Source organism: Haemaphysalis longicornis, unplaced genomic scaffold (assembly GCF_048455015.1).
Source record: "Haemaphysalis longicornis isolate Haplotype H1 unplaced genomic scaffold, Haemaphysalis longicornis Haplotype H1 scaffold_30, whole genome shotgun sequence".
Lineage (NCBI taxonomy): Eukaryota > Metazoa > Arthropoda > Arachnida > Ixodida > Ixodidae > Haemaphysalis > Haemaphysalis longicornis.
In genome coordinates this window covers 2,117,747-2,131,303 of record NW_027526336.1, presented here as the reverse complement: position 1 = coordinate 2,131,303, position 13,557 = coordinate 2,117,747, and the positions used below count along the sequence as shown (strand labels likewise).

Below are 13,557 nucleotides of genomic sequence, written 5' to 3'. Positions count from 1 at the left end.
CAGAGTAGAGACAAAGGGTGTGCCCACTCGTCAGGAACACATGCTGGTTCTGCGGACCGCGCCCTCTCTCCGGTGGCGGGCTACACACTACACAGCCCACTTGGCCGCCTTTGCGAAATGCGCCGCCGCAGGGCGGCTGCCACTCTGCTCAGCCAGGGTCACCGGGATGCAGCCGAAGCCTGCCCAGGACGTGCGACGACGTAGCCACCCTGGCAGATCTCGCAGTGGCAGCGCAGACGCTTCAGGGGGAAGGATCCGCCACAGCGTCGCCCGTGGCTGGGATCCCGAGCCTGCACGGCTGGGGAGGCTTCCCGGAACGTGTGGCCACCTTGCATGCTGAACGACGAGCGGGACGCCGTGCGGGGCAGCGGGGAAACGTGGCGGAAGCTTGACGGCTGGACGGCCGCAAGCACGAGCAGGGAAAGCATGCGCAGGCAATGCCCCTTTCCAAAGCTGGCAGGTTTTCCCGCCTGCAGTGAAGAGAGCTTGTTCTTTGCTGCCTTGCTCGCGCTGCACACTGTCGTTTCGATTCCGGTGTTGCCCCTGGAGTTCGTGTGTCACTGCCCCAGCAAACAGGCTGCTCGCGAGTGTGCCTCGGTGCCCTCGTGAGGGCGGGCAAAGCACATGGGCCTCGGTTTCCCCCCCTTCCTTCCTCGGCATCCGATGAAGGCCCGCTCATGCCTGGTGCTCCCCCTGGGCTTTGAAGGGGGCAACGCTCCCTCCCCCTCCGGCAGTGCACTTGCAGCGGTGTTCAGGGGCACAATTTCAGCACGGCTGCAGCGCTTTCATTCCACCCACTGTGCACACAATGTGAACACGCAGCCAAACGATCTCAACGACAGGAGTCGGGGATCAGGGGGTCCCTTCCCATCGTGCGCAACACGCTCGCCGCCGGGGCACACCCTTTCACAGGGCCCAACTTTTCCCTGCCCGCCCAGGCAGTGTCGAAAGCCCACCAGTGTGCTCCCACACGCAGCATTGCCGTTCTCTGCCCGCTGAGCATTAAAACCACTCTGGCCTTGGCCCCTCACCTTTGGGACGCAGGCAGCTCCCCTGCAAGCCAACATTACAGAGGTCGGTGCTCGCACGCCCTCGCCCACGCAACGGGCCCCGCTTTCAGAAAAACAGCAAGTCCAGCCAGAATTCGCGAAAGGGTGCAAACACCGTGAAATGGACAGCCTTCGCTCCAAGGGCCAAGACCTGTGACGTCTGCTGAAGCAGCGGAGCTCACTCGGGCCCTCCGCAGAGGCAGGGGTTGCCCCCAATGCCACTTGCCGCAGCGTGGACCCCCTCGAGGTGCACCCACAGCGACCGGGTCGTGCATCGGTGCACGCACAGGCAGGTGGATGTGCGCAGACCAAGGCGGTGGCACCATCTGTCGGCCCAGCAGCGCGCCTTTGCCCGGCATCAAGGGCATCACTTCAAGTGCAGAGCACTTTAGGTGCTCGCCTTGTCGTCCTAGCTCGCTCGCTCGACCCAAGTATGTAGAGCACCAAGGCGGCGTCCCTGGGTAACGCTGTCGTAAGCCAGAGGTTCCGAAAGCCAAGCGGTTGATATAGTCACAAGCGTTCGAAACTCGTGAACCGCTGGCGCTTGTCCCACATCTCCCCGTTGTTTAGCACAGAGAAGACTGCAGGTACATTTGAAGAAAAATATACGTATTTAACCGGTAGCCCCCGTGTTCATTTAGTTAAAGGAGCCACGAGGACAAAACACAAGTCCGGTTCATTCGAAAGATTGCCTCGATAAATCATTCTGACACCACTGTTAACGCACACTTCGCTCAAATAAGCTACATAATTAGGAAAAAACGGAACGGCCATGCGACCCACGCTCAGGAGGGAAAAAGCAAACGCAAATTAGGCAGGGCTTATAGGCTTTCCGAACAAACTATTTGCGCTTAAGTGTAATAATGCATATTCATTTTACAGCAGTAAGAATGGTGCGGTAAACAATGAAAATTACGAAAACGCACATAAGCATAGCAGTACCGATGCGCACTGCTGTTGGTACTGGGCACACTATGCTTGCTTTAGCTGCACAGCACTCTGCCGCTTTGAAGTTGTTTTACAGGACACTGGCCGGTTGGCGTAAGCGGCGTTGTCTTACGTGACCCTGTTTGTCGAGGATACCCCAGGTTTTACGAGACGATCAGTTTTTACAGTAACAAAAACAAAGCAGGTGCAAATATGCTAAAAAAAAGCAGCAGCGGACAATGGTTCGTGGATGACTATAGCAGCGCCATCTGGGAGGGCTGACGGACAGGAAGGCCACAAACCCGAATGACGCAGTAGAAGTTCGCTTGAATACACGTGCTTAGGACGTCATTGCTGACATTACGAAAACCCATGATTCGGTGGGAGAATCAAAATTTTAACCTAAATTGATCAATTTCTCAGTGAACACGGCAGCATTTGCTGCCGGACAAGCTATAAAACGTGAACTCTTTCGAATAAAACAAACTTGTACTCTGTCTTCATGGCTCCTTTAAGGATGCCCGTTGGGTTGGTTTTAATGATAGTAATCGGAAAGAAGTGGCAGTTCAACGCCGGCACATGCGGGAGGAAAAGCAAGCACTAAGAGAGCAGAACTCCCGCTGGCGCAGTTTCAGGCAGGGGGCGTGCGAGCCCGGCAAAGGCGGAAAATTTGATTTGCATTGGGTGGTGCCAGTGAGCCAATAACGGCACTGCAGCTTATTACGGCGAATCACTGCTCTGCAATTCCGACCGCTTTCACATTTTCTGCACTCTCAGTTTGCTCAGTAATGTCTGCCTTCCCAGCTTCTTTTGTGCATGCCGGGCACAGGGCTGGCGGGCTAGCACAGACGCCTAGCACAAAATGGGCATTTTTTTTTAGAAACTTGGGATTTCAGGTAGGGGTTACACAAGAAGCCACTAAATGGGGCAATTGAAACGAGTTCTTGGCCCACCAGCAGTGCGAGACCGCCGACTGGGGCCGTACACCGATCATACGATACTCTGGTCATGCGACACTTTCACACGGCCCCTGGAGAGCTGCATTACTGGGCTTCCACTGTATCAGCATCGCGCACTGGCTACTCTGCCCAACAGCCAGAACGATGACGGCGAGAGGCTCTGATATTGAAGAACAGCCGTTCCGTGAGGACAAGGAAAGGAGTTCACAGCGCTCATGCTTGCGAATTCCTTACTTGGTCCTCGTGTAAGCGGCCACAGAAAACCAACAAGAGACTGCGAGAGAGGCAAGGGGTGCTGAAGCTGAGCCAGCTAGCCAGGCTGCCTGCCGATGCCCTGGCAACAAACCTTGGTGCGCTGCACTGCTCGTGGCTGCTGCAGCAGTCAATGCGGCTGCGACCCAGCCCTCTCATGTGAGCACGCCTTCGATCGCTCTCACAGGCGTCCTAGCAGGGCGCGTGCACAATACACAGCTGGGCGTGTGGGCCCGGTCGTGCGTGGCTGCTTCCCGCATCCAAAGTGGAATTCTCGGTTCAAGTCTAGCGAGCGCCCTGTGTGCCCCTTTCTTTGTGCTCGTCTCGTTTTTGTCCCTCGCGGAATGGGTGCCGCCCGAGTGGCGCCTCGACCCCCCGGCAGCCGCCCGCGACCCGGTCACCTTCTTGGCAGGCAGCTGGTCGAAGTGCATCCCCCGGCAGCTGTAGTAGTGGACGGCGCCCGCGATGTGCCCGGCCGTCTGCATGATCACCTTGGGCCGCCGGCTGGGGTGCAGCTCGAAGTCCTGGATCACCTCCAGGCGCTCACCGGCAAACGCCTGCAACACGCACACAGGGCTCACTTCTGGCACTCATCCTCGGCCCCTCGTCTCGCCCCGACCACTGTTGTGGCGCGCGCTGGGGAAGCAGGGCGAGGCAGCAAGCGGACCAGCCCGTCCACGTCAAGTTGAAGCAGCACTCAAAAGTCGGGAAAGGACGTACCCTGCACACACAAGGGAGCAGTCCCAAATTTCGTGTTTGCTCATGTGACCTATTCAGCTGTGCGGTTAGGCAAATGTTCGGCCAAGCCCAGTCAGTCCCTAGCTAGGTGGCCTCCTCGCTGGAACCTGCCATTCCCACCAGACGTGCCCTGGGCAAGATGCACGGGGCCGGAAGACGCCTCAAGAGACGCCCGACACAGGCCAGGAAGGACACGTCAAGTGCCTGCAATCAGTGGCTCCCCACGCACTCTCGCCAGTAGTCGGCCGTCCACAGCACATACGGTGCACACCGGCTTGGCCGATGCACGACGACCACAGTGCTGGCACACAAGCACGGCCGTATTTTACACCCCACGATTGGCCATGTCACAAGCGGTGAAACGGGACTGCCAAAGTTCTCCCAATGCCTTTTCCGAAAATGTCGTTTGATAACTGCATGTGGGAACCTCTGCTGGGCAGGCGCTGTTAAAACGACAAAAACTTTAGCTAACAAATGCAGACAGGCCTGGGCCAACAACTCATTGCACTGAAACAGTGCTGAACACACCATACTTGCCAATCATCATGACGGCTAAAGGCAAGGACAACAACCAAAAGGATTTACATTTTGGATTTACAAGAAGGATTTACATTTTGGCTCCCATAGAATAAAATGATAACAATAAAAGCACGACTGGAAATGTTCGCCTCATGTACGATTTACAACATTGCACAGGCACCTTGCATAGAGTGCCGGCAGGTTTTCAGTGCTCCAAATATGTGTGTGCTCCGTCGTTGGAGTGACTCTTGGTCCAGGCACGAGGCAGCATGCCTTTCTTTTGCAAGGACATGTGCAGCAGGCCAGTCGACTGTGTGCGATGTGGTTTCACGGTGCTGGACGAGGGTGCTCGACACGTGGTTCTTGTGTGCATCATTTACAGTCGGGATCAATTTGAAGGTTATTATCGCGGGAGCGCCGACCGACGGAGACGACAGTGCCGTTACGTGACACTTTTTAGCATAAGCCACAACGAGATTATGCTACGTTTGCTTCTCCCTTGGCTGTTCCATGCAGTGCACGCAGCACCATCAGAAGCAATAACGGCCACGCTCGTTTCTTTATTCGTTCCTCCCGTCATCGATATACTTCCAACTGATACGCAGCCTTCTCAGGGCAACTATGCAGGCATGCCGGAGCATTCTACTATAAAAAAATTGTGTTTTGCTCCCGCAATGCCGCAAAAAGGAATGAAGAAAAAGAATGTGGCAGTCGGCCCTTGCAGAAGGGGGCGAGCGAATTCTATGCAACAACCAAGGGGTGAGGGAGGGTAGCATAATCTCGTCTTCGCCCATGAAAAAAAGTGCCACGGAATGGCGCTGTCGTCTTGCTCGGTCGGTGCTCCCGCGATAACCTTCAAATTGATCCTGGCTGTACATCAACCGTCACCGACAGCCTGTCAAAACCTCGCCCTCGGCCGCACAAAGGTGACGGCAATAAAAAACAACTAGGATTCGAGCCGCCTGTGAAGCACACAGACGTTCTGGCAGGTGATAGTGAAAGAAGGTTGGGCGCATGCGTGTGTGCATGTCGATGCTTCCTGCCCCATGCGACCGGTTATCGGATCTTCGAGGTCCCAACGGCGGACCACGCGTCCTCCACAAGGAGGCGGATCGCGAGCATGCCCTCCTGCACGGCCAGCGAGACAGCGGCGCTCGGTTTCCTTGCACACATGAGCACCGCCTTTGGGGAATGCTTCTTGCGCCAGCAGAGCGTTCCACAAGCATGCACGGGGGGCACCAGAGAGGCGCAAACCACACTGTGCCCAGCCTCCAACAGACCTCTGGCAGCTCTGTGCATGCACCAGCCTCCCACCTATTCCGGACAGTGGTCTGCCTGCCACTGGATCGGGTCCCTGCCCAGAGCGGCACTTCCAGGTCAATGAGCGACAACCACAGGGAAAGCCCGTTCATTTGGAGAAGCCATTTCAGGTTGGAGCCAGCCAACGCAGGGGAAGAATTTCAGCAGTGCACTGCAACCAGGAAGCAATTTGGTGCCCGCAAAAGTGCGTGGCTGCAGCATGCCCGTCCAGCTGGAAGCCAGACCAGTGCGCCCCAGCGAGGGGGCACAGCGCCAGGCCTCCAGAAGTGGGGAAGAGACAGCCGGCATTCCGCCCAGCCACCACTTCCGAGCGGTCACTGGCAGCGGCAGCTTCTTCACTTTTCTACCCAAGAATAACGAGTGCCACTGCGTCGCCACTGGCACAGAGGAGGCGTCCTCCCAAACGTCCTCCACGGCAGGGCAAGTTGGCTGCACCCTCGCTCGCCGCTCTGCAGGGGACGCAGCTTCGTGTGCGGGCAGCGGGTGCGCTACTTGGGCTGTTCGCACGTGGCACACTATCCAAGGCAGAAGGCACTCGTGTTCCAATTCACAGTCTGTGCTGCACACAGGCTTCTACGGACACTTGGCCAGAGTAACTTGTACAGCCTGAAGAACTATTCACAAGTCCAAAGGACTCAAGTTGGAATCAGCAAGTGTTCACGGTATTTCAGCCCACACCGGCACCAGGTTGCATGCCCAACCTTTTGCACTGCGTTCCACTTGCCCAGCCACCTGGCTCATCCCCGTCAACGACTAGAAAGAGAAGCCCCGGGGGCCAGTCTGGGTTACAGGCAGTGGTGGCAAGGCTGCCCACTCTTGTGGCCCGCTTACGTGTGCCCCTCCAGAAACGGCCCTTCAAAAATGATTCCACGGAGGAGTGTTAAGAAAACTGGCTACAGGGTAGAGGACTTAAGAAGAAAACCGTTCGATGCACATGTAAGACAAGGTCCCACAATATTCACCAGCCAGGTGGGACGATGCACCCCTGTCGGATGCGATTCGGCTACCCATGAAGCGTTGCTTCGCCCTCGAACGACAATAGTGGTGATTGCAGGCCTGGGAGCTCATTGGAATCTTCCGACATGATGCATGCCCGGGCCTAAGTCGCTGTTATGTCACTCCAACGCAACTAACTGGCCTCGGCACAGGCACTCGTTTATTACCGCGCAAGTCACGGGTGCTTCGTGCAAGACAGTTTCAGACTTTGCTCGGGGCAGATAGAAATAAAATTGAAGGAACAAATGACTCTCCCACAAGAATTAGGCGCTGTGCAATAACATGAAAAGTTGTTCAATAATTTTAGATGCTGTACACTGGAGCTTGTGACAGATATACACAGCTCCTCAGCAAAATTATACAGAATCCAAGCTATGCTACGATGCCACAGAGGGCACTGACAAGCGTTCCATCACACATGCAAGTGCTGGGTCTTCCCTTTGCCATCATTCCAGCTACGCTGCCCTTTTCTGTTGTGTTGAACACAGACGGCCACTGCGACCGCACAATGTGAGATGTGTTGGCCCCGACCATGCGCACGTCTCAAAGCTTTCCTGTTCAACGTACCAGGAGCCCAAAGCAAGCCCTCCAAGAGCTGATCCTTGCAACCTGTGCCGCCACTGCATGCTCTCACTCGTAAGCAGGGAAGTTACGTCAGAGTTGTCACATTGTGTGCCTTTAACCAGAGAGGATGTATCCATTATTATTTTCAATTGTGCGTGCATAAAATGGTACAAATATTGAACAAGTAGTCAAACCCAACCTTCGTTTTTCCTCTCGGTGAGCCTGGCGTGACATCAGATTACACTTATCTTAAAGGGGGCCCCCGTTCGCGGCTGTTGCATACATGCGAAGATTGAAATAGATATGAACTTGTTTTACAAAACAGTCAAGTGCAAACTTGCAACTTCCGAAAGATTACATACAGACGAAGCCACTTACATAGTCACCGCAGCTCAGGCGTGTAGCCAGGATTTTTGCTCGGGGGGGGGGGGGGGACTAGGGTTGTTCTCAACACCCTCCACCGAAAGAAAAAAAAAGCGCGGCAGTTTGCAAGCGCCCTTAAAGGCTATGAAGATAACATACACGTTGGGTGCATTAAAAAGAGTGTCGTTCATTAAAAAGACTGTCTTGTCCCAATAACAATGATACCAGTTCTATCTCAAACTAAGCAAAGAAATAATCGACACAATAAATTAAACATTGGGTGTTACGCTGCTGAGCACGAAGACGCGGGGTTCGATTCCCGGCCGCGGCGGCCGCTTTTCTGATGGAGGCGAAAAGCAAAAACGCCCGTATGTAGAAGATTTGGGCGCGCGTTAAAGATCCCCAGGTGGCAAAAATTAATCAGGAGCCCCTCCACTACGGCGCGTTAAACCCTGCAATCCATCAATCAGTCAATTGAACATTTGAAGCAGTCCCCCCCCACTTCACTACGACATCACAGGATCTTACGTACGACTGGCCCAACGACCTAAGTCACCGCCAAGGAACATGATTGCACGATTGTAGAGGGGCCTCCACTGATCCTATCATTTGAATTCTAACATGCAGTTAACACACTCATTACTACATTTTAGTGCTGGCCTATATACATCACTCCTACCCATATTACTTCACTGCAGCGCACAATTTGAAAATTTATGACATTTGTTGCATTGCTTCGGTTGAAAAAACGTCTGTGATTGTAATGGAGCTGTGCGAGTTACCAAAGGCTAGTGCTATTAAATTGAACAAGGTTGTATTTTGTCTTCAAATAGGCCCTTTAAGGTTCTCTCATGATTTTGGTGTTGATTATGATTGTATTTGTGCCAGGTGAAGTTGTAAACTCGGCGAAAAACCGCAGACCGCGTGGTGCAAATCTGCGCCTGTGATATGGGGTGTACATTGCACGCACGGGCACATTGTGCAGGCATTGCACTAAATGGTCACAGTTTCTTGTGATTACTTGCTTTGTTTCAACATGTGCAGTATGGTGTCTGTGACATCCGCAATAAAATTACGTAGGCCGTAAAAATGAGATCTTTTTATTTAGTTGACGTTTAAATGCAGACATTGTTTTGCTTATAAGCCTTCTGCGCCCGTACAGTACCTTCCAGTGTAAGGCCAATGGTTTGTGCAGAATACACCGAGTCTATGCACTTACGTTGTATGTAACGCAGGTTGTATCTTAAGAAAAAAACGACAGGCTATGAATTATGCACACAAGAAGCGTTGCACAGACATCACGCGCGAGAACTGCGCTGTTAACGGCGAAAATTACACGAACATGGTAGGATTAGCCCTCACGCAAAGTGGAATAAATCAGCCATCGGTACTGTCAAGCCATGTCAGTTGAAATTTCGGCTTCTGTTTTGATTCTGTGACGCAGTCCACCTTATAGCTTCTAAGGACGCCAGGCAGGTATGAGAAGCTGGTGCTTTGTAACATCGCCAATCTGGTTAACGTTTCGGTACGCCCCTGCTGTAACGAGCTCGGCCTTGGTGTTCTGAAATACTCGCATTATTGTCTGTCAAGTTTTCAATGCTTCGTGCGTAAATGCCCCACAGCCTGCCTGGAGGAGTGTACTATTCAGTAACTTTTGTGGGGCGGCAATCCCCTTCAGGTGTAAGTACCACTCCTGGATGAGGTAGAGCAAATCACTGCAAAGTTCACTATTCAATGCAATAACGAACTTTAAATTTACTAAGAACAAATAATAACGCAAAGACGGCGTTGTTTGACCATACTCTTGCGGTTAGGCATGCAAGTTGAGCAAAACCTTGCTGCATTTGATTGATTGTAGGGTTTAACGCGCCGACGCAACACAGCCGATGAGGCGCGCCGTAGTGCAGGGCTCCGGATTAATTTCGACCACCTGGGGATCTTTAACATGCGCCGAAATCTCGTACACACGGGCGTTTTTGTTTTTCACCTCCATCAGAAATGCAGCCGCCGCAGCCGGGAATCGAACCCGCGACCTCGTGCTCAGCAGCACAACGCCTTAGCCACTGAGCCACCGCGGCGGGTTGGGGGCTTCGATATACATTCGGGGGTTCGATGTACATCGAACTGTTTTCTTTTAGTTAACTTTTCTATCTCGTAATATTCATTGTTAAGAGTTCCTTATTGTACGTTTTGTATTTGGACTGTTTCCTTCATTTGTATTCGTTTTGAGTTACCTCTCGTTAACGTTACATGCCCTTCGATATACATCGAACTGTTTTCTTTTAATTAACTTTTCTATCTCGTAATATTCATTGTTAAGAGTTCCTTATTGTACGTTTTGTATTTGGACTGTTTCCTTCATTTGTATTCGTTTTGAGTTACCTCTCGTTAACGTTACATGCCCTCGTGCTTGTACAGTGTTTTTCCTGTTCAAATATAACTCTTTCTGTTGTTGATTCGTTCAAGGCTCCGACTCATTCTTACCGCTCTGGTCGGCGAAAGCCGCACATCAGACGACCACCCCCTTTGTCACCTGTGCCCTGTAGATTCAGTGGGGTTGTTTGCTCGCTTGAGTCGACTGCCCATATCTTCTCGCAGCGCACCCAATTAAGGAAACGGTGACAGCTAACTGCGACCAACTGATCCCCGCAAACTCCTTGATCTCATCTGCCCACCTAACTTTCTGCTGCCCCCTGCCACGCTTGCCTTCTCTAGGGGTCCACTCTCTTACCTTTAACGACCAAAGGTTATCTTGCCTTCCCATTACATGCCCTGCCCATTTCTTCTTCTTATGCCCTTAACACGCGTTAGTTCCCTGATCCACCCCGCTCTCTTCTTGTCCCTTAACATTACGTCTTCCATTCCATTGCTCGCCGAGTTGTCCTCAATTTAAGCTGAACCCTATTCGTGAGCCTCCAAGTTTCTGCCCCGTAGGTGAGTACCAGTAAGAAGCAGCTGTTAGTTATAAACTTTCCTCTTCTGGGATAATGGTAGGCTGCCATTCATTATCCGAGAATGCCTGCCGTATGCACTCCACCGCATTCTTCATCATCATCATCACCAGCCTATCTACGCCCACTGCAGGGCAAAGGCCTCTCCCATTATTCTCCAATTACCTCGGTCCTGTGCCAACTGTGACCAATTTATCCCCGCAAACTTCTTGATCTCATCTGCCCATCTAACTTTCTGCCACCCCCTGCAACGCTTGCCTTCTCTAGGGATCCACTCTGTTACCCTTAATGACCAGCGGTTATCTTGCCTTCGCATTACATGCCCTGCCCACGTCCATTTCTTTTTCTTAATTTCTACTAATATGTCTTTAACACCAGTTTGCTCCCTGACCCACTCCACTCTCTTCTTGTCCCTTAATGTTACACCTATCATTTTCCACTCCATTGCCCGCTGAGTCGTTCTCAATTTAAGTTGAACCCTCTTAGTGAGCCTCCAAGTTTCTGCCCCGTAGGTGAGTACCGGTAAGATGCAGCTGCCATACACTTTCTTCTTCAGCGACAATGGTAGGCTGCTATTCATTATCTGAGAATGTCTGCCATATGCACCCCACCCCATTCTGATCCTTCTAATTATGTCTGCCTCATGGTTGGGATCTGGGGTCACAACTTGGCCTAAGTAGATATATTCGCTTACCACTTCCACTGCCTCGCCACCTATCTCAAACTGCTGTGCTGTCCCGAGGTTATTGATCATTACTTTAGTTTCCTGCATATTAATTTTCAGGCCCACGGTTCTACTCTGTTCGCCCAGTGCGGAAAGCATGCTTTGCAATTCGTCCCCCGAGTTACTTAGCAAGGCAACGTCATCAGCAAATCTCAGGTTACTGAGGTATTCTCCATTAACCCTTACTCCCACCTGTTCCCAATCCAACGTTCTGAATACTTCTTGTAAGCATGCTGTGAATAACATTGGAGAGATCGTGTCTCCTTGTCTGACAGCCTTCCTTATAGGTATTTTACTGCTCTCCCTATGGAGGATGATGGTAGCTGTAGACCCATTGTAGATATCCTCTAGTATTCTTACATAATGCTCATCTACCCCCTGGTTCCGTCATGCCTGAATGACTGCTAGGGTTTCGACTGAGTCAAATGCTTTCTCATAATCTATGAAGGCTATATATAGGGGTTCAGTATACTCAGCGCACTTCTCTATCACCTGATTGATCGTGTGAATATGGTCCATTATTGAATAACCTTTACGGAACCCTGCTTGTTCTTTAGGTTGACTGAAATCTATGGTTGCAGAGATTCGGTTAGCGATTACCTTGGTGAATACCTTGTAGACGACTGACAGTAAGCTGATCAGCCTGTAATTTTTCAAGTCCTTCATGTCGCCTTTCTCATGGATTAGGATGATGTTCGCGTTCTTCCAAGATTCCGGTACCATTGCGGTCATTAGGCATTGCGTATACAGGTTTGCCAGTTTTTCAAGTACAATTTCGCCGCCATCCTTCAAGAGGTCCGCTGTTATCTGATCCTCACCAGGTGCTTTGCCCCCTTTCATTTCTTTCAAGGCCTTCCTTACTTCTTCGGTCGTTACTGGTGGGATGTCTATCTCCTCGAGAACTACTGTCTCGTTCGGCATTATCCTGTATGTCCCGGCTACTGTACAGATCCCTATAGAACTCCTCGGGCACTGTGACTATTTTATCCCTATTTGTGATGACATTGCCTTGCTTATCCTTAAGTGCATACATCTGATTTTTCCCCACGCCAAGACGTCTCTTCACTGCTTTCAGGCTACCTCCGTTCTTTACAGCGTATTCGATCCTCTCCGTATTATACTTCCGTATGTCAGCTGTCTTACGCTTATTGATTAACTTCGAGAGCTCGGCTAGTTCTATTCTGTCAGCTGCGGTAGAAATTCTCATGGTTTGCCGTTTCCTGATTAGATCTTTCGTCTTCTGTGAAAGTTTACCAGTATCCCGTCTATCCATAGTGCCCCCGACTTCTACTGCACACTCCGTGATAATGCGTGTAAGGTTGTCGCTGGCTTCCTGTGTCGTAAGCTCGGCTTCCTCGTTAAGGGCGGAATATTGGTTCTGCAGCGCCATCCTGAATTCTTCTACTGTACGTCTTACTGTTAGCTCATTTATCGGCTTCTTTTAGTACTAGCTTGTTGCGGTCCCTCCTCAAATCTAGCCTAATTCGAGATCTTACCATACGGTGGTCACTACACCTTACCCTTCCGAGCACTTCCACATCCTGCACGACGCCAGGGTTATCGCATAATATGAAGTCTATTTCATTTTTGTGCTCCCCATTCGGGCTCCTCCAGGTCAACTTCCGACTCTCCCGTTTACAGAAGAAAGTATTCATTATGCGTAGGTTATTCCGTTCTGCAAACTCAACTAGTAGGTCCCCCCTGCTATTTCTACAGCCCAGACCATAGTTCCCAACTGCCTTGTCTCCAGCCTGATTCTTGCCTACTTTAGCATTGAAGTCCCCCGTAACTACGGTATACTGTGTTTTTACTTTAGCCATTGCCGATTCCACATCTTCATAGAAGTGTTCCACTACTTGGTCGTCGTGGCTGGATGTGGCGCGTAGCCCCGCACCACCTCGAGCTTGTACCTCTTATTGAGCCTAATTACAAGACCTGCTGCCCTTTCGTTAATGCTATAGTATTCGTCTATGTTGCCAGCTATGCTTTTATTGACTAGAAATCCCACTCCCAGTTCTCTTCTGTCCTCTAGACCACGGTAACATAGGACGTGTCCATTTTTCAGCACCGTAAAGGCTTTGCCTGCCCTCCTAACCTCGCTAAGCCCTATTACATCCCATTTAATGCCCTCTAATTCCTCGAACAACACCTCGAGACTTGCTTCGCTAGATAAGGTTCGCGCGTTAAACATTGCC

General features: G+C 51.5%; 1 protein-coding gene across 2 annotated transcripts in view; it reads right to left on the bottom strand.

Annotated features, from left to right (window-relative positions):
• LOC144177719 (cyanocobalamin reductase / alkylcobalamin dealkylase-like) overlaps positions 1 to 13,557 on the bottom strand; it is a 36,119-nt gene that overhangs the window by 20,219 nt on the left and 2,343 nt on the right. For both annotated transcript variants that reach the window (XM_077705292.1, XM_077705293.1), the window contains one exon: positions 3,589 to 3,744. In XM_077705292.1, coding sequence (XP_077561418.1) covers positions 3,589 to 3,744 — 156 coding nt within the window. The remainder of the gene's footprint in view (positions 1 to 3,588; positions 3,745 to 13,557) is intronic.